Here is a 25685-nt window from a genome sequence, read left to right as displayed (position 1 = left end):
TGCCTTAGGATATGTCAGCTTGCAGTAGAGGCGAAGCTAAACATAAAGGGTTGATGGCTACACAGTTTCGCTACGATACAGAAATTTGTTCTTACTAATAGGACACTAAATTCATGATTCATTAATAAGCTTAAAGAAGATTATCCCACTGCGGTGTTTCCGGCCAGCTTTTCATTACATTATATTTCTCTTGAAAGCTCATTCTATGAATTTAAGGTTATGTTTAATTGTTAAAATTTCATCATGCATAATTATTTATTGTGTAGCCAGTTCATAGCATTTTCTTTAACTCTGTAATTAATATTTTGGGGAAGTATTAGTTTCCTTTCCTCTATAAAGCATTTTATAAACAACAACTAAAGGTAAATGTTAAATGGATAGAAAATCGGTTTTATTGTGTAAATGTATTAATTTCTCTACTAATGATTATGCTATTTTAGTTTAAGGATATCATTTCTGTACTATTTAGTCGTTTTCTTCATATACTTGGTTATTAGCTGGTACTTGATGAACTCATGTTCTAGTGTCTCTTCATGACAGATGGTGAGGGTGAGAGCCTTACAAACTGAGCAGACCAGGCCTTGATATGACAGCAATGTGTTTTTCAATCCTTTGATTAACCCAGATTCTTTCCCAGTCTGTCCCCCACGTACTCTTAGGCCTTGCTACACACAACCATCTCAAAGCTGATTGTTCAGAAATAAGCATTTGTGTTCCCATGGAAACAATGTAATGATGTCATGCCAACTCTCAGACACTTGTTCCTGACTAAAATGCAAGTCCAGTAATGCAGTCGGAGTATCTGGCTATGGCTTTGCCTGAACCCGGTCACTGAGGCCGCGGGAGGCCAACTGGGACAGAGATAAATACTCCATGGAAGCCCTCTCATGGATGCTGAGAGGCAGGGTTTCTAACCGAAATCCAAAGGCAGGTTGCAGCTCTGCCCAGTGTTTTATGATTCTCTAGACAGTGTGGAGTGGACAAAGAATATGATCTCAAGGATGAGATGGCATCTTTGAGGAAATAGGTAGATAATTAAAAGGATAACCTGAGGTGTTCAAATGTCATGCTTTATTTTTGTGTTTATAATTTTAAACTGGGTGGGATGGTGAGGAAAAGAAAAGAAAATCTCTGGGTTCTTGACGTGTTAATATAATTCAAAAGTCTAGGCTTGGGAAAATTCAATAAACCCTCTAGATCTTTTTTCACATAATGACTAGGGAGAATTTATGAGCTTTTCTTCCATCACATTTTGCTTTCAGAAGTTTAATTCCACCACTATAGTTTTAGGGATGAGTAAGGTATAGACATGGATCTAGTGAGTGAACAGGGGACAAATTACTACTCACACAGTTTACCATGGTATTATTAGTAATACTATAAAAACAGATGGGGTAATGACGATTACAGCTATATTTCTAGTACAATTAATGACAGTATCAAAGTTTTACCTAATAGAACACCAGTCCTCATACATAGCTGTTAATAGAGTCAATTCAAGAACTTTCAAAAGGTAGACACTTTTAGAGCCCTTCTCCTGAATTAAGTCAGGATTTCTGGGCGAGGAAGCTAAGAACCACCCTTTATAAGAAAGCCTCATCTGTGGTTCTGATGCCCATTCAGGTGGGGAACTATTGTACTACATGCCTTTCCTTAACAATCTAAAGTAAAAAGTTAACATGATCGTTAGTTTCCATAGCAAAACTTTTGGCTATAAGAACACTTATCTTTTATGTACTTGTTTAAATTTATTCCAAAATAAATTAGTGCTTTGTAATAGTTGTAGACAAATTTTGAAATCTTAGCATAATTTTGTAAATATATCAAATAATTTATGAAAGTAACCTCTTTCATTTGTCATTTTATATATTTTTTTCTCCTGGATTTTATATTGATCTGCTTGGAATTGCACATATAATCAAATGTAACCCATTTTAAGTAAAATTAACATTTTACATAATATTTGTCATTAAATATATATGTATAGTCAATTACATTTAGGATATATAAATATTTTATTTTAATTTTCTATTTGATTATTTTTATTGGTATATGTTTTCCTAAATGGGAATTGATCGCCTTGAAACAATATTTAACAGTGATATACAGACACTGAGGTATAATCAAAATGGAGTTTTCTAAGAGTTATGTATAACAAAAAATAACATTTTAACTCAAAAGGTCTATTAAGTTTTAAACCTTTAAAATTTTGCATTAAGGAGTTGGTTCGTTTCTTTGAAAGCATCTTTCAGGAAGTCGCCGCCGTAGAAGCGAAAGTATTTCAAGCATCCTGCTGTTCTCTGTCCCTGTTCTTCACCGACATCTTTCCCACCTCCTTGTACTCTGCTGGCTACCTTTGCTTTCCTGGAGCCCGCTTCTAACTTATTTTATAGGAACTTTTATTGCACCGAATGGTGACTGTCCTGTGGATAGATGCGTTGAGGGTGTTGTTTATACTTTCCCACATTTCTCGTTCTGTTTGTGAGCCACACAACGCATGGTATAGCGGAGACCAAGGCAGTTCTTAATAAATGTCCAAGGAGATAATATAGCCATAGAGGCACCAATTCAAAGATCGAATTTGGTGTTGGCTGGGTGAGATGTTGGCAGTGCCCTTCTCTTTACTTTTTAATAGTTGTTTCTATGACTGTGGACTCATAGGAAAGTCCTGAGTGTGTATTTTGGATTTGTCCTCAGATTTCAAAATGTCTAATTTGTGGATATCAGTGTCCCAGCTGGTGCAGACTTTGTCAGGCCTTAGTATTGGGCTCTGACACTGAGTTACTGCCAGAGGATTCTGGCAGTAAGCATTCTTCTATAATAACAGACAAGTGATAGGGGTAGGAGTGTCAAGGGATTTCACAATAGCCAGTCTCAGGATCCAGTGAAATGGCTTAGCTTTGTCATAAGGATGAGAGGAGCAACTGCTGCATTGTTCTACTCTGGTGCATGGTAACCTGAGATGCCACTTATGTAAATGAAGATAATTGCGAGACGGGGCCAAGATATGAGAAAGTGTGCTGCTCTTAAATAGGTCATTGTGCGATCATAAGGAGTCTGCATAGGGAGAGGAAAATCCCCCTTCTATGAGAGACTTAATATCTTTTGAGACATTGGGAGAAAAGGGCATTTTACACAAAGGCCTTGGGATTTCCCCCAGAGTCTGAAGCATCTTCACCAAGTAACCCTACGTAATAAAGTTTTAATTACCAGTTTTAACTACCTAGTCTTCATAAGCATTCTTCCAGATTGTTCTCTTCTGATATGGCATCAAAATGATTCATTTAAAGAAGAGAAACATTGGACATGGAAAGTATTTACCTGAAAATGCACAGTTAAACTATTTACTTTAAATAACTATTCCTCTGGGCAGAAGCTTTACTTGTTGTTTAATTGAAGCTAGTTTTTGAATGAAATTTTAATATATTCTCTGCCATGGGATCACATAACTAGGTCCTTTTGAGTCTCTGTGCTAGTGCTTTTTTGTAGTCTTACCTCTAACTCTACTTAAAATTTAAAGCACGATGACATTGATTGTTTGTGCATTTTTTTTAAATAGAGCTGTCCTTACTGACTACATAGATTTCATCCAATATAGATGTTGTTTGTTTTTTTTCATAAAAAGCATCAGAGGCTTTTTTTTTTTTGACAATATTAGCAGATTGTGACAACTTTAAAGACAGAGGAGAGGTCCTAACTAGGAGATGGTTCAGCCAACAAAGGCAGTTGTTACAAAGCTCTAAGTTCTGTTTCCAAGATAGATGGAAAGAATTAACCCGCACATGTTGTCCTGTGACCTTGACAAATATGCTATGGTATCAGCCAGCTTCCATCAACACACACCACACACACACAAATACACACACTATAAGTAAATATTAAATGCATTTTAAGTAAAAGTTAGAGAAGACCAAACTTATTTCAGTTAGCTATGTCATTTAGTCTATAATATAATGTGAAGAAAATAGACTTAAAATTATTGCAATGTCAGTCATTATGCTGCAGTTGCAATCATGTGTGAGACATTTATACTTACACTTCTAGTACCCACCAGAGTAGAACTCATAAGTATCACTAGAGTAAAAGAATGAAGCACCTGCTATACTAGCCTTTTGCTTCGTTGCTTCCTAGAGAACTTAAGATGCACTGACATCGAATGTGTGTCACTAAAACTTCAATTTCTAAGAAAGGAAAGAAAAACAGTCATGTAAGTTTAGGAAAGACAAAAAGCCATGAAAGCTCACAGTGCAGAGCACAGTGGAAGGACATTGTCATGTACTCTGAGGACCTCTATGTGGATTTAGGCCTTCTAAAAGCATTATCACAATAATAGCCTCAGTAGAAATGCAAACCATGAAAATGGTGGCTCAGCAATTAAGCTTTTCCAGATAAAGCCAAATTATAGGAACTCAGGGGATTTATTCTAAATTTCCAAAGTTGAAAAATCTAACAGTTTAAGATTAAACTAAGTGTAAATGAGTTTTCAAGGAATTAAAGATAGTGAGCTTTGGTGAACTTAAAATTGAATAAACATTGCCTAATATGATGCCCTTTTATACACAATTGTTCGTTGTGTACATATATCTGTAAATATTCAAGGATTTTAGTGTGAGTATCATTCTCTTAGTTAAGAGAACTCAAATGAGCCTGAATGTCACTTTTCTTTTTATCTTAATAGATTAATTTGAAGAGTTATATTCATTTTTAAAGTGTGTGTGTGTGTTTTCATGTGAGTTCAGGTACCAGTGGAGCTCAGAGTTGTTGGATGCCATTAGAACTGGAGTACACGTGGCTGAATCACTTGGTGTGGGTGATGGGGATTAACTCGGGTCCTCTTCAACAACAGTATACAATTGCTAAACCAACTCTTAAACCAGCTCTCAAATTTCTTTAAATAATTCCTAAGCTTTTGCAGAATTATGTATATGATTAGATTATTTCTCTAGACTCATGGTTTAAAGACAGATCAGAGAATGGCTTTCTTGTTGCTTAAACAGACTAAAATAATCAAAGCTCTAATGACAAGATTCAGGACAAATAGTAATTTTTTTTGTATTTTGATTTTTTGAAAATAATGGGCATACATAAGGAATACCGTTGTGTACAACTCATGGGTAAAACATATTTATTATATCTCAATAAAGGAAGCATATCTTAAGTATATGATGAAATGTTTGCACTATTTTAGCCAAAGATTAGAGATCCTTAGAGGATCAACTGTGCAAAATGCTTTTATAGTTCTTACATGTTGGAACGCTATGTTCTTTATACTATAGTACACAAGTTATATGACATAAATCTGGAATAGGCTAAGCTATCCCTGTGTCACCAGTTTAAATGTGTCCAAGGATATATGCTTTAATTAAGTATCTGTTGTTGTCAATCAATGTTATTTAGTCTTGAAATGTGAAGATTTACTAGATGTTAAAGATAATTGGAAATATAACCCTAGCAAATTTGGCCATGCAATAAACTTATGTTTTATAAAGAATACTGGCTGTGCTAATTCTGGGTGCAGCCACGTTAATCTTCAATCTATTTTAGCCATTGAAACTAGACAGAAAGTAAAATGAAACTGTAGTCACCACTATGATCTATCAAGACATTTCATATAAGCCTGGACATGTACTGGACTTTATTATCAACTGATTCATAAAATGTTCATATCAACCAATGGGTATCATTTTATGGGGTTGTTTTTTTAAGTTTCTTTACATGCACATTTATACAGATATATATCATGGAATTAAGTAAAGTCAATGAGTTGCAACTAGAAGTATCTTAACCTTTTTTTCTTGTATTACATGTCTAGAAATCCAGGGCACTTGACAAAAATAATTTTGTGAAGAAACATCAGGAAACTCGTAGTAATATCAATGAAGTTGTTGTTGTAATGAAGTCATGAATATTACCATTATTCTGTGTCTTATTTTGCTCAAAAGAACACTTGGTTATACACTAATGATAATGTAACCTAAATGCATTAGCTGGAACAAAAATGATAATACTTGGGTCTCATCCTAAACTGAGTTTGCCCATGAACTCCGAAAATTTTCTTTAGCTTTATAGCATTAAACAAGGATGAAAGATATATCTGCACGTATGTGTGTGTACATATATATGTGCATGAATATATTTGTTTCATAATTTCCATAATAAATAAAAAAGATAGATTTGACAATAGTTCATTTATTTATTTAGAAAATATTTGAACTAATTGAAACTCTTCTCTGAAAATTATTCAAAGAACTTGAGAGTTCATTATGTCCATTGTTGTGAGCACTGCCAATGATCTGCTTCCATCTGAATGAGAAGCGAGGTATTTGTAGGCCCTCCTAATAGCAATGAGACGCACAGATACTAGGCATGCCAGCAAGGGTGTTGAATTTGGAATTTGTGAGGCTCCTTTGGCAACTCTGTCATTTCCTTTCTAAGATTATTAATTCTAACTTTAGCAGCTTTCTCCTGCAGAATTTGAACTCATATTATCTCAACCCACTTTCACAGATGAATCTTGTCCCCTGGGATTCACCTACTGGGTGTCTGAGCACTTGTGCTAGACTTTCTGATGTGAGGCTCTCTCCTTAGATCTACTGGAGCCCTGTCTCCTGCAGGTGCCAAGCAGGGCCATGCTCTTTGCCTCAGGGTCCCTGGCTGGTAAGCAGCATCATGGCCCAGGGTGAATGTAGCAGCAGAGGCTTGCATTTTTATCATCTTTGCCTCCAACTACAAAAAGCTAGATGGTGTACTCTAAAAGAAACTTTTCCTTTGCTTTCCCTATCAGGTCCTTTTTTTTTCATATTGGGAGGAATTTTTCTTCTTTGTGAGCCATGATCTTTGCCCATCCATGTATGACCTGAGTCTTTGTCATAGGAAAAAATCCCAAGACCACAAGTCAGTTTGTTTTGGCTAACTTGTTGAATATAGATAAGATGAATTTAGACCTAATGAAGGTGAAAATGTTCTTCCATTAATGAGATACACAGTAATGTTTACCCTTGTTTTGGAATAGAATATCCTGGTGACATATTCTTAAATACTCCCTCTAGCTGACGGAGCCAAATTTGGTTATCCAAAATACCAATTATTTCATATTTTACATGGTATTCTCTGTTTTACCTGGCAGGTTATTTCTGACCTAATCAAATGTAACACGTAACACACAATGCTGCTTAGTAGGTGATATTATTTTGTGTTTGGTTATGATCAATGTTTATTAACATTTTTCCATCTTTGATAGTTATTTTTTCTCTTGCTGGTATCTTAAATGAACTCCAGAGATACCATTTTATAAGGAGAGTCAAATTTTAGTTAGATATCTCTTCAAATATATACAAGAAGCAGTGAGGACACACAACTTAATTACCTGAGTCTCAACTTATTTGTCTATGGTAAAGGTGTTTTGAAAATGAAGTGAGGTGACATATATAAGCATAGAGAATGAAAGGTGCTGTATATTAAATGCCTATTCAATGTGAGTGTTCTCATTTTTATTGCTTTAGTAAGCCCCCACACCCCCATCTTCTAATTCCCTTTAATTATATGCAGTATACATTTGTACTGTTTTGATCATACGGGCATATTTTGACTTTCTTCCTACAAACAACAAACCTTGGGCAGAGGCATTATTGTTTATGTATTTGTATGTTTATGAAAATATGTTGACCCCCAGCTTAAGAAGGATCAAGTGTATCCTAAGAACACATTCATAGCAGACAATACCCCAGCCCACAGAGTCCCAAAGGAGATTAAAATACAAGCTTTTTAAATGGTACAAGACATTGTAGTATTAAAGTATTTTTTCCTTCCAATAGGACATTAACCTATAGAACAACCTAGGTTACAGAATATTTAATAAATATTGAAGTAAACTTTGTGGGGTTTACTAAAACTTTACTCAAAGGCTGGTTGAGTAAAGAGGACAGAAGTTTGAAGTAGTAGAAACCCAGGCAGTATGTTGGGTCCGTTATTTGAAGTGTACATACCTACATGGCATAGTCAATATAAAGTAAAATCTATGAGACATTTTCAAATTTCTGGTGTCCTACACTAGAGAAAACTTTCAATTTTTTTCTTAAAAAAATACTAATTTATACTTAGTTTTAAGACACTTTGAAATATGTTGTCCCCTTTGATTTCACTAATAATCCATAGCAAAGTCAAATATTTTTAGTCACATTTAATAAATGGTCAACTTGAGTTTTTGTGTGATTATGTTGATCATGCTTATCAATTAAGAAGAAATAAAAGATTTGAAACTGAGCCCATGTATTTTTGCTAATCTATATTCCTTAGTTTCAAAGAGAAAATTTCCATAGTTTTGCTATTATACTGAAATCAAAAGTAATTTTTGTTTCTTTAAAAAGCTAATGATAGCTGGGTGGTGGTGGCGCACGCCTTTAATCCCAGCACCCGCGAGGCAGAGGCAGGCGGCTCTCTGTGAGTTAAAGGCCAGCCTGGTCTACAAGAGCTAGTTCCAGGACAGGAACCAAAAAACCCTGTCTCAAAAATAAAAAAAAATAAAAAAATAAAGCTAATGATAACCAACCATTCCTCAGAATGTACAACAGCATAGCATAGATTGTAAGTGACTCACTTTTTGTACCTTGACATAATTAGAGGTGTTAGGTCTTTTGTTCAGGTGGAAGTTCCAAAGACGGGTTGAGTAAAGAGAACAGCACACTAAAGTAGTGGAAGCCTAGGCAGCTCTTTCTATAGCACTGGAAACTGTCTGAAAGATGTCCATGGATACAAGTATCAATGTTTATGAAAGCACATTTCATGCTCCAAAAACATCTTTAAGATTACCTTTTTAAAACCTATTTGCTGTATATCCTGAACAATTGATAAGAGAGTGTCCTTCCCATTCTCTCATCCAAAATGTTGGTCTCTCTGTTTTCTCACTGAGTCCACTCTGCATGAAATCCTTACCCTCTTCAGCGCTGTGTGTTGAGGTCACTTTTTCTTTGACTTAAGTCTGTCTCCTGGATGATAAATTTCTTCTTTCCTATCCTATCTGTCACCTCCTGCTTCTCACTACCATCCCCTCCTATCAGGAGGCTTTCAAAATGCCTATATCTAGTGAAAGTTTGACTCCTCTCTATAACTAAATGTCATTGTCAAATAGATAGCAATTGACATTGCTCTTTAATGTCATCTTCATGGAATTTATCAAAACACATGCCTGTGTTTCACCCCATCTGCAATTGGTGATGCTGACAATCCGGCGCCAGTATGGAAATGGATATTTGCAACTCACATTCAGATTCTCAAGTCAAGAACAATCAATCATAAACCTTTAGCCTTTTGAGATCTTAGTAGCTATAAATGGTATTCAAAATGTCCTTCCACAGTTGATTTTTATGAGGTATACTTTATACATAAACATGCAATTGAATTTTTTTCTAGATTCTTCTCAATGTGTACAACATCATGGAACTAATTTCCAAACTTGTTTCTTTTTTTTTTAATCCCATTATCCTCTAACTCATGGCTTCCATTAATATATATTTTGTCACTCTAGAGTTCCCCTGTTCCAGGACTTTTGCACGAAAGTTTCTTTCATCTGTTTGCTTTTTTCTTGGTTTTCTTTAAGGGATTTGTTGATTTCTTCCAATTTTTGTTTGTCTTTTCCTCCATTTCTTTGAGGGAATTTTTCATTTCCTCTTTAAGGGCCTCAAACATTCTCCTAAAGTTATTTTTTAGGTCATTTTGTTTTTTGTCATCTATATTTGATGTTCAAGTCTTGCTGTTGTAGAATCACTAGTTTTTATTGGTGTCATGTTGCTCTTCGTGGTGTTGAGTGTGTTCTTATTTTGACTACCCATCTTTTCCTCTGATTAGTGTAGTTGGGTCTCTGTCTCTGGTGATCAATCTTTCAGGTGCTAGTGGATCCAAGGCTAAGATGGTTGCTCCTCATGGTGCAGTCAGGGCCACACTTCCAATCATCCCAGAGGTTACTCAGTGTTCCTTGAAGTTAATCCGCATTCCTGGGTGTTGCTCTGCAATACAGGGGCCGTTCAGTCCTGCTCCCATGGAGGTTGCTGCTTTGGGCTTGCTGAGGTGGAGGTCACTGGCTTGGGCCTGCTACCTCAGAAATTGCTGATTCACACCTGTCTATCCAGCATGCACTATTCAATTTCTGACAACTTTTATGTATCCTAATGTGTTCAGAATCAATCCATGTTGTAGCATGTATCAATAGTATATTCTCTGTACAGAAATTGTTATTTCATTTCATAGTCTATATTTTATACATCCATTAATGAACTGATGAAAAATTGAGTTAGTTATGTTTTGACATTTTTACAAAGTTGTTACATAAATTTATAAACAACTGTTGGTGGGCATGTTGGTTTTCATTTGTCTTGGGTATGAAATTATGATGAAATTAGTTAGCATGTGGTAATCCCAAACTTAACAATTGTGGCATGGCTTTTTTCTTATTAAATTTACTTTTAAATTGATATATAAAAACATAATTTTTGTTCTGGTGGTACCCTAAGATGTTTTCTTGCATGTTGACTTTGTATAATGTTTAAATATGGCTTAATCTCCTCATTTATATTTTCTTCATTTTGAAACATGTAAAATCTTTTTTTCTTTTTTCACTTTTGCAGTGTATAGCACATTACTATTACCCATAGTTCTTTGTCATAAAAAATTAAATCAGAACCTCTAACTGACAACTTTGACTTATATCTGTTGATCAGTTTCTCTCATTCCCTCACGTTGTCCAATACTCCCTGTCTCTGGGAAACACCATTCTATTCTCAAATTCTTTGAGATTATAACTTTTAACTTTGACACATGAATACGATTATGCAATGCATGTCTTTCTGTAGGCTAGTTTGTTTTATTTAACACAGTAGATTTCTTCCAGTATGCTCCTTTTTATAATTCTGTAGTTCTTTATATAAATATTTTCTGTTTGTTCATTAATTCATGAGCATTTCTATTGTTTCCATAGCGTGGCTTGTATGAATACTGTTGCAATAACTATGTTGTTTGAGAGGTCTTCACTGAAATGCTTCCTTAGGAAATCCAGTTAATTCTACTTTTTTTTAAAAATTTTTCAGTGACCTTCTCTGTGTTCCATAATGACTAACTTACACTCAGGAGCTTCAGAGGCGCATTCGGTTAGCACGCGGTACATATATGACTAACTTACATTCTTCCAAAATTACACTCCTGTTTCCCTGGCTCAATATGTCTGTCAGCAATTGCTATATTTTTGTCCTTTTGAAAATGATTTTCATGCTAAAAGTAATGCCTCGCTGTAACTAGCTTTGATTTTCCAGATGAATGATATTTACCATTTTCTCAAATATTTGTTGTCCATTCATATGCCATATTTTAAAAAAAATATTGTCTTTATCAGTTGTTCAATTCTTAATTAAGTCACTCTTCCCTGTTCTATGATGTGTTACAAACCAATTGCCTATAGATATGTTGGTGTCTCCCACTAAGCTCAGCACTCTGAACTGTTGTGTAGGCTTTAACATCCGTCACTACATCCTCCTCATAATTCACTGCCTCTCTTTTTCATCTTCTCTCAACATAGTCCTTGACTGGGCCTTTCTCTTTCTTCATCTCCTTCATCAGAGACCTAAACAAATTCTTTAAATACCCATCTTTCTCCTAATACAGTCAGTCATTCCCGGCCACTGTAAACTTAGATATTCCAAGAGAAATAAAACACCACCATCCCCTCTCCACAATCCACTTCTTTCTGCAACCTTTTCCTATCTGACTGTTGATCTCCTACCCAGATACAAACTTTGCATTGTGGAGTCATTACTAACTTCTTGCCCTTCACCTTATAGCCACGTATTCAGTCCAGTTAGTTTTAGGTTCATGGTATCTTTTGTGATTCCTATTTTTAATTAACACTGCTGTGACCTTTCCACATCTAACAAGATATCCTTTTTCAAACAATAATGTCTTAAAAAAAGAAACAATTTCACATGGCCTCTGTTTCCACAAGTCTTCAGGGCTTGGTCCTTGATGTGACTAATGGTAAATATGTAAACTTTAATAGTAACTAAAATTTGTGTCTTTTATGATTCAAAATATTTTTTCTAAATATATCTAGAACTGTCCTCTTAAATTGACAAGAAAAATCCAGAAAAAAGATCATTCAAGTAATAGCTTACATTCGTAATCTTACAGCATGCATTTCAGGTAATATATACTATGAGACACTTAATCTTCAATCAACATCCAAATAAGATGATCCTGAGGCTGGAGAGATTGCTCAGGGCTTAAGAGCACTAGCTGCTGGTTTTACTCCCAGGACCCATGAGCTGGCTTGTATTCATCTGGAATTCCACTTTTCAGGGGCGGTGGTGGATCTGTCACACTCTACTGGCCTTTACAGGACCAGGCATGCATGGTGTGCACAGACATACCCATAGACAAAACAACCACACAGTTGTTTTTAATTTTGAAAACATGATGTTATCCCCACAATGTAAAGGTACTAAAATATATTGAAAATAAAAAATAAATTCAACAAATTCAAAATGTGCTTGAAAATATAATAAAATATTTTATCATGCAGAAAATAATGACTAAGAAAACACAAGTAAGCCACCGATTTCTGGAGCATGTACTATGTAAAAGGGATGGTGTAGAATTGTAATTTTAGTAAAACTGGTTGTAATTTATTATTACTTTTCATATTTGAGAGTTTTAAAGTTAGCAGAACTCCTTTATACGTGAATGGTTCATAGTTAGTAGTATTGAGATGAATATGAGTGTGACACTGTGCCACCCATGAATGATTCATTGCCATTGACAACACCAGAGTGAAGAAAGGAGAGTGTGTAGCATGCCACTTGATACTATTTCTGGCAGCCGATTGAATTCCAGCTCACAGAAGTTTCAGTCACTTCAAACCGAGTGTGTGATTCCAGATTAGAGAGAGCTAAACCCATCTCAGCCGTTTGTTCCCATTTCATAATAATGGGAAGACTTTAAAGCTGTGTTATATAGCACACTGAATGCTGAGTTTGGACAGGACTCATGAGGGCTTCATTTTTATTTCTGAAGATGAATTTGTGGATCCAAGGCATTGCCTTGATTGTCTATCCAGTGAATCTTCGAAACCAAAAAGGCCTGGTATCTGATTGGTAAACAGGAAGCTTGACAAAATGTTACTTATTCTTACTTTGTCTACAAATTCAGTGATTTTTGCTTTACAATTTGTTCTCCATTGCACATTATGAATGCAATATATTCACACATTTAGCTTCTAACTTTATACAGATGTACTGTAGAAAATAATTATTTCAAAAATATTTTAATAATTATCTTTTTTTTTGAGCAAACTTAGCCTAATTACATATCAGGAAGATCAAATGAGGGGTCAATAGCTACAGATGCATAATTTCACTCTGATAGATTGCTGTTTGAAAATAGGTTATGACAATTAGATGATTAATCTTCTTCTATTAAATAACACTATGAGACTTCAGATCACATTTATCAGTCTATTCTCTTTAGTGTGAACATAATAGGAAGACAGACAAAACAGAATAGAGATTTATATTCTTTGATAAATAATCTAAGTATACTTTTAATCAACTACAGATGGAAAAAGAGCCAGAAAATGAAATTCTGTTTGGAGACATTTTATGTTCTGTGTTCAGAATAGAGTGTTAAATGCACAATGTGTTAAAAAAAATTAAAAGATGGGACTTTGATGAGTGAAAGCCTGGATGCTCTGCTGGCTGAGGTTTTTTTTTGGGGGGGGGGTGGGGGGTGGGTGCTGTTTATCTGTAAAGTCTACAACCCTTGTCAGTAGACTGGGGAGTGCCTGTGTAAACATTCTTGCTTTGCCTGCTCCACGTAGTCAGTTCTTGTATCGTATTTCTTCTGACCTCGCTATCTGAAACCAATTACAGGAGATCCATTTGGACTGTTTCTATTTTCATAAGAAGCCTAGGCAGGAGTGTTTTTCTCAGCGATGAATATCAACATCAAATATGCTTCTGAGTGCTTTGTTATTTATGTTTCAGAGAGATTTTGTAGCCTTCAGCTCTCAAGAATGTGTCACGCTGTGCTGTTTATACATTGAAGATATTAATGGGCATAGATGTCATTTTTCATTTTAATGTCTCAAATGCAACAGGCTGATAGGTTAAGCATTCCTATTTTTATGGATAGGGATATGAATGATGTCTATTTTCCACCAAATGTACATATATATTTACTTATGGGAAAAGAGTCCGTTATAAACCATAGAATACTCAACATTTAGGCTTTCTGGCTATCTCCAAACTGTGCTCAAATAATTTTATTTCTATTAAACATTTTCACTTTTGAAAGAAAAAAGGAAGAAAGAAAGAAAGAAAGAAAGAAAGAAAGAAAGAAAGAAAGAAAGAAGATAAAACCTGACAATTTTTTCTAACACTTCACAGTGCTTGTTCCTCTTAAATTAATTTTCACAGTGACCTATTCCATAGAATTACATTTTGTGAGGCTCGTAACAACATGAGGTTAATACCGAGTGAGACAAGTGACATGCATGAACTTTGCTCCACTTACAAAAGTTTAGCTTACTTAAAATTGTGCAATAATAGAGTTGATGTTTTCAATATTTTAAAGAATAAAATGAAGTCAGTTCTAGAAGACATGTTTCTTACACCTTCATTGCTCCCAAAAGTTTAACTTGAATTTATTTATAAATATTTTTATTCTTTTCTCAAAATATTTCATCTTATTCCATTTTCAGAGTATCCTATCTTAATTCTCTGTAGCCTTCCTAATATTAGCTAATTGTATTAAATAGCGCACATCCTTAATTCAAAACCAGTATGCTTTTGGAACGCAAACTCAGTCTGGTTGCTTTCCTGATTGTTCCTCTTACTTATTTAAAAAGGGTTAAGTCTTTATTTTTTTAAAAAAAAAATTGTAAACAAGCTTTGGGTTTCTGTTACAAATTAATTCTAGAGAAGAGATGAGCATATGGATACTATATGGATCTTAAACTTCATGAGGATAACTGGCATTTGCCTTTTCTATTCATCAAAATTTAATGAGCATGTGATTTTTCAAATTAATAATTTGTGTAATTCAACACAGTCCCTTATATTAATGAAAGTGTATGACTTCATAACCTTTCATTTTTTTGACTAGTGACTATAATAAATTGCAAAGGTCAGGCAAATGTCTCTGTGCAACTGTTTGTTGAAATTTAGTCCTAAAATACTATCCAGAATTTGGGGAATAAAAATGTCATATGGTACATGCAGCTGGAATGCTAAATGTCAGGAATTTCTACTTTGGGGCTTAAAACACGTATGGAGCTTGAGATTGTTTTTTGTTATTCCACTTCTTACATTTTTACAGCAATTGTTACCACTCCCAAAAACATGTGGAGCTAGAGAAGTGACTCTTATTTTTCATGAACACTTGTATTGGAAGATGATTCTCAAGCATTTTAAAGATACTCTAAGTACATATGAAATATAAAATACTGAAGAAGCATTCTTTAACCAGCCCTGCTGTTAAATATTATTATTATTCCCTTACCAGGAATGAAGGTGTGTGTCTCTGTCTAGTCATACTTTCATGTACAAAGGTTCTAGTACATCCAAGTGTCTAGTATTTTTCTATATCACTGGGCTTCACATATGACAAAGATTAACTGCTGGAGTTGAGAAGAAGAGGTACATTCAGAAATGCCGGCAAAGTAAGCCCTAAGCTTGGGAGCCAGATGAGTAACTGACTGGACTCTCCTATTTCCTTGAGACATTAGTCTAGTGACTAGGGAGTTGATTCTTCAGTAACTTGACAGCAAAACAAAAAACTTAAAGATGACATATGCTAAGATATTGTCTAGCTCTAAAATTTTGATATTGTGCTAGTAATAACTGACCTGGTGATCAGCATATTATAAAAGTTTAAAGATCTATTAGGTTTCAGTGGAGTATGTATGAAATGCAACATTATCCATATATAAGTATGCCTTCCTTCTGTGACACTTATTATGTTACCTTGAAAACTCAAGTATAAAAGGATTATAATGTGTTTCTTCCAAGTTCTGGAAAAAAAATGGAGTTGTCATCTTTACAAGTGGATGTAATTCATTATAGTATTAGATATTCTCTTTTTCTAGAATTCTGTTCATTGTTAATTAGAGATTGATTTCTTAGACAGAATAGAGATGATATGGGACAATGAAATGCATTCTGTCCTGGAAGCCAGGTGACCTTGAATATAGCACTCATAAATAGTTTCATGGCCTTAAACAAGGCAAATGACAACCCTAGACCTTATTGTTTACCCATTTATTACAATGAGGGAATCATATTTTATGATTTCTATGATTGCTTTTAGTGTGGATCATTATTGTCCCAGGATTCTAAACAGTTGTGGTTAGAATAGTCTAAAAACAAAAACATTTTACACAAACATATATGTTTTGTTTTTATAATATGGGATGTATATTATATATAAATATATATTTATGTTATATCTAGTATATATATGGGAGAAAGAACTCAAAGGGGAAATTATGTGGAAAGTAATTGATTTCTTTTACATAAGTATAGTTCAAGCCACACTATAGTAGTATCAGTTAAAAGTTGCCTCTCATAGCTAAATTTTAGGTCGGAATTGAAAGGGAAAATGTATATTAGAAAATATTGAATGGAAAATTTCAGTAAGTTTTATGACAATAAGATAATTATGGAAAGAATCTTTAGTTTATCATATTGAATTGTGCAATAAGTTGCCTGAACTCACTGACATGTGCCGTCCTTAGTCATACTTAGTTTGACTTGTAATTACTTGAAAAGTTTTTTTTTTTTTTTTTTGGTTTGCTTTTTTAAGAACACAGACACCCAAAAGGAAAAATCATCATTATGTACAAGTGTGCTTCCACGTGCAAAAGCAGCGCATACAAAGGTGCTAGATCCTGCGATGGGAAGACAAATCAGTGTTGTTAGAAGGTGCTAGCACATCCAGCTTGTTTACTATGGCCTCTGTCTGCCTGCCTTCTCAGAACACTTGCTTGGAGCCAGACTGTAGCAGCCCTTTCTCTGTCTTTTCATAATTGATCAGGGGATGACTGCTTTCCCTGAGGGTTAAGACGTGGCAACTTTTTCTGTTTGCTCAGCATCTCAATGCAGTAGTTCAAACATTGTTCACACCAGCTGGCGTGTAAAGCCATATGCACATCTTGTCAAAGCAACTGTTGTCATGGATACTAGAAACTCACTCCAAAACCAGATCATTGATCCCAATCAAAATTGTACTTTTTATCAGCTGAGAATCTTAATTATTATAGAAGAATATTGATCTGTGTTTTTCCACAATGGGAAAAAATATTCTGGATTCAAAAACAGTGAATAACAATGTCAGACAACGACTTAGTTTTATATATCGAAAAAAGTCATCAGTCCGGTTCATGGAACTCAGGATAAAATAAAATTTTAAATAGGAGGTCTGAAGAATTTTTTTAAAAAAAAAATACTGGTTTAATAGTGCTAACCATTTAAGTAATGTAAAATATATTTTGGTTTCTGATACTAGTTTATGTAAATTCATATAGTCCATTCACCAACCTGTGCCTTCTCTAAGAAAAGGCATGCTTACATTACTTTCTTTCTATGTTTTTTTTTTTCTGAGTAGATAAGAGAACACAAAAATAAACGAAAACATCTTCTGTTTTGATTGGTATTCTGTCACACACAGAAACAAACCTGATTGGTTGAGTGGTAATTTCTTTGTTCTCTGATTTTACTAAGAATGCAAATGAAACCCACTCAATTTTATTTGGCATTAAAACTGCTCTGTATTTTGTCAAAGGAGAGGGTTTTTCCCCTTGAATTGTAAGTACAAAAAAAAAGTGTTTTTAATCTTAGTGAAAATCCTTATTAATTCACTTTCAAGATAATCTGATGTTGATTTGTCAAATTTAATTACAGCTTCCGGTAACACTTGAAGTCTGCTGCTTTGGCTTCAAAATTGTAATATGAAAATGCAAATTGAATGATAATTTGAAAGGGAGTGGGCATTTTAGGAACACTCAGAGATAAGTTCTGTGGGAATGAGGTTATTGATGCAGTTTGTGATTTTCTCTTCTTGAAGCACTTTCAACAAATTAGATTTATGTCCTGCAGGGTTACATGAATCTGCATGAGTTTGCAGCAATGTGTATAGGTATGTTTTGTAAAGTTTTTCAAACATATCAGTAAAAAAAGGAATAATGGTGTAAAGAAGGTTGATAGTCCTCACTTATATTCAGTAAGGACAAGCCATTCCACGTTTTTAAAAATATTTAGCTGTTTTCTCCTTTTTACTTTCAGGCTCTCCAGGCAGCAAGACAACTTCTGTTACAGCAGCAAACAAGTGGGCTGAAATCTCCTAAGAGCAGTGACAAACAGAGGCCATTGCAGGTTAGTAATGCTTGCCTGTCCTTGGACATAGTCTTAATGATGTTCACAACAATGACAGATGTGCAAAGCAATTCTGTTTATTAAATAAATTAAAGCATTTGCATATATATTTCTCTTTTGGAAGTATATATATAGTTACTTCCAAAAGAGAATTCACGGAATCTTTGTAAAGGGGGATTTCAAATACTGTTAGCATGGATTTCAAAAAGTTTCCAAGGTCATTCTTTGCCAATAAAAAGTAGGAATTTGGTACATATAAGCATAAAATATTTTGTGAATATTTTTTGTGGATTTTAACAGGGTTTTACTCACTAATTAATTAAAATATGAAATTAAAGCAAAATCATAGTAAAAATGTTGTGTGAGAAGCGACAAATGCATAAATCTTAGCTGATTTCAAAAAAAAAAAATCTGTGAGTTTGCCAAGGACCTGTTACTGTTGTTACAGTGAACAAACACATTCTAGAGTTTGTTGTTTTTCCTTACTATTTGTTCTGTGAAACTGATGTTTGCATTCATGCTGAAAAAAAGGTTTGTGTTACAATAACCATTGTGTTTATTTATAGTCTTTTTAATCAAGATGTATGGAATATTTCCTTGAGGGAAAGTACTCAAAGTATATTCTCAGGTTGTCTAATGTAGACTTGGGGAGCCATTTCTTACGAGGTTGCAGTCATCTCTCATGATATTACAGACATCTCTCGCGATGTTACAGACATCTCTCGCGATGTTACAGACATCTCTCATGATGTTACAGACATCTCTCGGAATGATTTTCAGAGATTTTGAAAAAAAATAGTGATAATTTCTCCTGAAACATTTTTATATGCATTTCTGTCTAACAGGGAAAGCTTTATTGTTGGTTAAGCAGTCATTTTGTGTACATTTATTTAAGCAAGATATTCCATTTTTAGTGCCTTTGACTACTTTCAAGTTCACATGTAAAGGTTATCTATTTCTTATGTGATGGTATTCTGTAGCATAGATTCTATTAAAGAAAATTATAGACTACTGATCCCCAGATGCCAGAAATCTCCTGTTACTAAGAAAATAAATTGATAGGCCCTAAACAAAGTTGAGATAAAGACACATTTTCTTTGGAACAGGGTTCTTTGTTGCAGGAGAAGAAACACAAGAGTACAAGGAACCCAAAGTGTCTAAAGACCACATCTCTGTAATGACTGTAAAAGCAAAAACGTTTCATGGAAACTTCCAGTATTTAAGATCCTTTTCAACGTTTTCTCTTTAAAAGAATTCCATAGTATGTTGTTTTAATTAATGAGGAATCCCGGGGAGGACATTTTCTTATCATCTCTCATATTTCTGTCCCATTGATAGCAACGAGTTTAATACTGACTCCTTGAGGCTCTCAGTGACAGCCAATGGAGCCCAGACCTCTAGGATGGCTACAGGGTGGAAATTTCACTTTCTTTTATTGTGTGGAAAACATAATTTTTGATGTTGACAGCATAAATCAAAGATTAGAAAGAAGTTATTATTTCAAAAGTCAGACAAGGCTATCATCTATTTTATATTTTTGGACAACAGAGAAGATTTGGAGTTGCCTCTTCCTCTTCAATGTTCAGTCAGTAGATGCGTCTTCCTTGCAGGGTATCACGGTGTCTGTGGAACCAACAGCTTGGTTGTGTTTTGTTTTGTTTGTTTGTTTGTTTTTTCCTGTTCTTGTTAAACTACAAGTCAGTATTTGATACTCTGATTAACTAAAATAATGCATTTTTATTTAAATTATTCACATGTACAATGTAATATTCGTGGCTCTGAAATAAGAATTTATATGTGTGCCAGTTGTTATGTAAATCAGTTCTGAGAAGAAATTCTAAATTTCCTTGGTTCAGCATGAAAGATGGATAAAAATCATTGTAAATGCCCTTAGCCACTGCAGCTGCTGACACACTGGATCCGCTCCTGTGTCACCTGTATTGTGTGTTTCGTGAGCATGAGAATCTGCTCCGTTGTCTAGATGATGAGACTACAGTGCTTTAGTATCATGTGTAACTGTAATCGGATCATTACGTAAAATGTCACAGGAATGAGAAGTCATTTTTATGAATGAGAAATTAGAACTAATGAAGACCTACTTTCCCCCCAAAAAAATGCACTGTAATTAATACAATGCAAAACTGAAATTTTAATATTTCATGGTACTTGATAAGCTTAGCAGTTGTAGACATGAAGAGATTGTATTGTGTGCCTAATCAGGACGTGGCAGTATTCGCACTCGCTTATACATCTCTTTTCAAACAGAGATATTAGTCGATGCTCATCTTGGCCTCTGCAAATATTATTAACATCAATTGTATTTGTTTTTAAAACTGGAATGTATTTGCTAGAATTTTTAATCATGTGATATGAAATTAATATTTTAAAGTGTCTGTATATGACTTTCTCTTAGTCTTGTTTTTCTCCTAATAACTCAGAATTTAACAAAACTTTTTCCATGTAGCTGATATCTGTCATATTTTAAGTTTCTCACTGCTAATTGAAAAAGCTGAACAACACTTGCAAGGCACGGTATTTGATGCCCCTGTATAACACCGCTTCCTGCCATGTCGGGCATGGTGCCTTAGAGAACCAGAATAAATGCTTTTTTATTATTATTTAAAATTTTATTTTCAAGCAGATTCTTTATAAAGTTTGAAATAAAATACAGCTCTAAGAACAATTCTTTGATGGCTCAAGTCACAAGAACAGTACACAGTGGCTTGTTTAACTTTCACATGAATTTATTTCTGTCTTAAAAAGTGAGGCCACATTTGAAATGTGGCGCGATACAGCCAGTTTTTGTCACAATAGTATTTCTATTCTGCTCCCTTTCATCTCTGTTTTCCCATTTCTGTGATACAGGAGGCATCGATATTAGCATGTGTACTGCAAAGGAAACAAACGCTATCTCACCTCACCATGTTCATTAGCAGTTTTAGTCGTGACCTCGGTTTCTCTTATAAGTATCTGAATGTTTATATTTAAGGTATATTTACACATTCTAGCCGTTATATGATGCACTAATTAAATAAGTCCAGGCAGTGAGCGTATCAGTTACAGAGATACTGATGGGTAACTTACAAACATTGGGGTGCACCAGGCCGCTGAAGTTCACCTGAGCGGCTCCACATGGCTCTTCTTCACGTTTCCTACCCCACAGGAAGCAGTGTGACTCAACAGTGAAGATGGCCTCTCTTTCACGCGTGCTCTATTTGTTGTCACGGCTGGCATTGCCCATACATGACATACTTATGGCGATCCCTACTGAGGACACTTAGTCAACAAAAAGATTTAATGATTTCAGTTTCATGAAACTAATGTTTACATGCAGAGGAATAAACACACTCACATACACAGACAGCATTCATACACATGCACACTTCAACAATCTGAAACTTTGTTTTTATAAAATACATTATCAATAACCAATGACATATTTAGTTAACTCAGTTTAGATCTGGAAACTGGCCGCATTATTGTTCTTGTTACATTTACAGCCACGAGACAGACTTGTGGTTCTCCAACAGCTGTGCAGTGCAGAGACGTAAATTTAAGGTAAATGCCATTGCTTTGCTATCTCAGATGAATATCAGTATACAACTTTGTAATCCCACCTTCACTGAAGGTTCATATCTCATATAAAATATCTGTGCTCAGTAGGTGATTAAAATTACTAATTTTTCTAAGTATGTCTTAAGAAGTACAAAAGTAGATTAGTTGAAAACCAAAGTGAATTAGACAGAATAATCTTATTCTGACTTTGCCGTAAAATCATTATATAAATGTGAAGATGTTTCATAACATCCTTAAAGACATTGGACAGATTAGCTAATTCTAATGTGCCATGATTAAAGATATGTTTTGTTTTTGAAGAAAGTGATGGCATCTTAAGTTTTTTTTTACACTGATCCTTTCAAGGACCAAAGCATCTGCATGGTAGCATCACACAACCAGAAAATGCTTTGGAGTCAAATAATTAAATCCAGTGTGTTAGGGAATTATTTTTCCAATAAAATGTTTACCAACATTCAAGGGCCTTTTATCTCACTAAAGGACAGGCAATGATACAAGAAATTACATATAGCTACACAAAAATTATATTCTTCTGTATATTTTTGCAACCTACATTTGTATGTTGTGATATAGTGCAGTTTTGCATCATTTATCTTTTGATCTTATCCCTCACATCAAAAAATGGTAAAACTAACATCAGCAGCATTCTGCAATCATCCACTGAGTAAATTATGTTCTATATCAATTATCAGGACTAAGACTGAAATGTTATAATTTTAAAATTAATAATATACTTTGGGAAAAATACTAACTTTATGGAACATAGAACTAGGTGTGGCCAAGTATATTTTAGGAAATGACAAAATAATAAGACATGAAATTAAACATTTTTAACTTTAGTTCTAGTTGTATAAATTTGGAATATTTTCCCAAATAAACAGAATTATGTGAAAATCATACAGATTTCAGTAGAGGAAATTATTGTATTGTAGGAAACATAAAAAATAAATTTAGTCAGTTTTTCCCTAATGTATCTTCATCTCGACAAAATATGCAGTGAGCCAAATACATTGCATCTTGATCTTAAAATGATTAAAGGTTTAACTTATGCACACTCTAGATCATGTCTTGTGTTATCTTGATTTTCGTGCTAGTAGAAAATATTTCTTAAAGGCAGCCTGAAGAGGCAGGTCTAAGTTAAAACCATTCTTTAACTAGCATGCTGTTTCCACTGGTGGACAGCTGCTTGAATCTGACCTCCAATCGAAAAATATCTGGGAGTATCTAGCCTATCATTTCAAAGTGCGTTTGTGTGGAAAACTTCCCAAAAGTCCACTCATGACACGAAGAAGGAGTAGCAGGTTTCCGTCTCTAATCTGGCTCTCACATATAAGAAGTTGGTTATTTAACTTGTTGGAAATTAAAATCCTGCAAAATTGTTGCATGAAACAGAAAGAATCCTATATATCATGTATAGCATAAATCTTTAGGCAATAAGTTAATAATTCATCATTGTTACAATAAACTCCAGGACTTTACTAGTTAATTCACATCTAGGACATGTGGACTATAGTTCAGTTTTTTTCATTTTTTTTTTTCACCATTCCAAACTAGTCTAAAAGCCACTGTGAATGTTTAGGGGACTGCAGAGGATGTCTTCTGCTACAGGCTCTCCAGGTTAGTGTGTTTCACATTCACGGAGTACAACTCTAGTTAGTATATTCTCTCCTACTCGACTGCCCTGTAGTAGCAAGAACTAGTGGTTAGTGTTGGCTGTCAACTTGACAGGCTCTAGAATCACCTAGCGTGCAGGCTGCCAGGTATACCTTTGAGAGATTATTTAATTAGGTTAGCCTTTGGACATACTTGTGAGGAACTGTATGGGCTTGGGACTGGATTTGCAAATAAAGGAGAAAGGTCTCTAATCACTAGCATCCATGGTCTCTGCTTCCCAACTGTGGACACAATATGCCCATCCTCCTCAACTTGTTGCCATGCCTACTCTGCCATGGTGGAAGTGTGAATCAAAACAAATGCTCCCCTTAAGCTGCTTCTGTCAGAGTTCTTTATCACAAAAGAGGAAAGGAGCCAGCAGAGGAACCATGAATTTTCTGCTCAAGTCTACTGTGTGGCTTGGTCCTTAAATAAAAGGCCATCAGTGAGCATGTGCTGAAAGCATTCATGCAGAGTGGTTCATTCAGTACAGGTGACTATCTGTCACCACTCCTCTGGGACATATGATGCAGTTGAGGTCGGATTAAGACTCATACCCAAAACGCTAGACTTTGGGCTAGAGTGAATAAGCACCAAAATAAGCACTTTAAGAAAGAAATTGTCAATCCAGGCTGTTTGACCAGGGAGTTTTTACACACAGCTGTAAAGAAAAGAGACTCAATAGTTGGATAAAGAAAAAGAATTTTGATGGAGCAGATTTTAACTGATATCATCAAAGATGTGCAGACGGGAAATCACGAACCTAGTTAACAGTGGAAGTAGCATAGAGATGTCATAACAAAAATAACTAAAGAAGGAAAGAGTGGCATAAAGGGCTTACTTTACTTACGTTTTGTGACTATTACTAAATGCCTAGCAAAAAAATGAAGGAAGACCAGAGCGATGACTCAAAGGTTGAGAATGGAACTGTGTTTGGTTATCAGCATCTCCTTGTATCTCATAGCCACTAGGTCCAGGAGACCTAACCCTTCTGCAGGCCTCTATGAGCATCCACATGCATCTGGCACGCACACACACACACACACACACACACACACACACACAGTATAATAATAATGCTAAAATTTTTAAAGAAACAAATAACTGAACTGAGGGAAGCTTTGTTTGGCTGTCAGTTTCAAATGGTACAGTATATTGCTTCTTAGTCCTGTGAGCATCATGGTTTAGGAAGCATGCTGCAAAGGAAGTTTGTTCATGTCATAGCTAGCCAGAAAGTATATAACAGTGGGGCTGGGCTATGATCAAGAAAAGAAGTAAAATGAAAAATAGAAGAGACTTCAGCAGTCAGCTTGGAACTAGAGTTATTAAGGAGGTTCGGGAAAAGAAGAATTTTTCAAAGACAGGGCTATCTTGTGTGTAAACCTATGTCTACAACAACCAGAACGCTGTTTAGTTAAGTTAAATGTTGATATTTTAATACCCCATTCTTTATTGATTGCAGGTAATTTTTAGGATCAGCAAGGTTTACATGGGCAACAATGAATGGGAACATCATCCTTTCAAATTAATGTTCACAGGAAAATAGAGAATTAATAAATTCACATTTACTTCTCAGGTTGTTGCAAAAGAAAATTTATATAGTGTAAATTAAATGTGGAAGAAAATTGCTTTCTCAGAGGTTAGGTTTTTTTTTTTTTCCTTCCTTAGCTACCCAGGTACTTGTTTCTTTCTGTAATCTATTAGGATTTTAAGTACATATTCCCTGGACTTCTCTATCTTAACTAAAGTGAAAGCAAGAAAGGAATAAAACACTAATATTGTTATGGGACCTCTCTATAGGATTTAAGACTTAGTCTTCGAATTTTATCTTAAGATGTTTGGAAGTGTTGTAAAAGCTCAGCTGAACGACAGCATGGTGAACAGCCTGAGTACATGATTAGAGACAAAAAGCAAAATTATTTAGAATTTCACTTCCATTTAAGGCTGTGTTTCCTTTGTGGATTCTATTCTTATCTATCAGTCTGGGTTCTCCATTGCACTGAAGTTTCCTCAATACCACCTGCTACTTCGTTGTCTCTGCTGTATTCT

General features: G+C 34.8%; 1 protein-coding gene across 2 annotated transcripts in view; it reads left to right on the top strand.

The window, feature by feature from the left end:
* Positions 1-25685, top strand: part of Foxp2 (forkhead box P2) — a 509404-nt gene that overhangs the window by 339208 nt on the left and 144511 nt on the right. For both annotated transcript variants that reach the window (XM_050145932.1, XM_050145933.1), the window contains one exon: positions 18318-18407. In XM_050145932.1, the coding sequence (XP_050001889.1) occupies positions 18318-18407 (90 nt within the window). The remainder of the gene's footprint in view (positions 1-18317; positions 18408-25685) is intronic.

Source organism: Alexandromys fortis, unplaced genomic scaffold (genome assembly GCF_014885135.2).
Source record: "Alexandromys fortis isolate MF-2015 unplaced genomic scaffold, M_Fortis_MF-2015_v1.1 scaffold_34, whole genome shotgun sequence".
NCBI classification, from domain to species: Eukaryota; Metazoa; Chordata; class Mammalia; order Rodentia; family Cricetidae; genus Alexandromys; species Alexandromys fortis.
The sequence above is the reverse complement of the archived record's forward strand: the minus strand, read 5'-3'. Positions and strand labels throughout refer to the sequence as shown.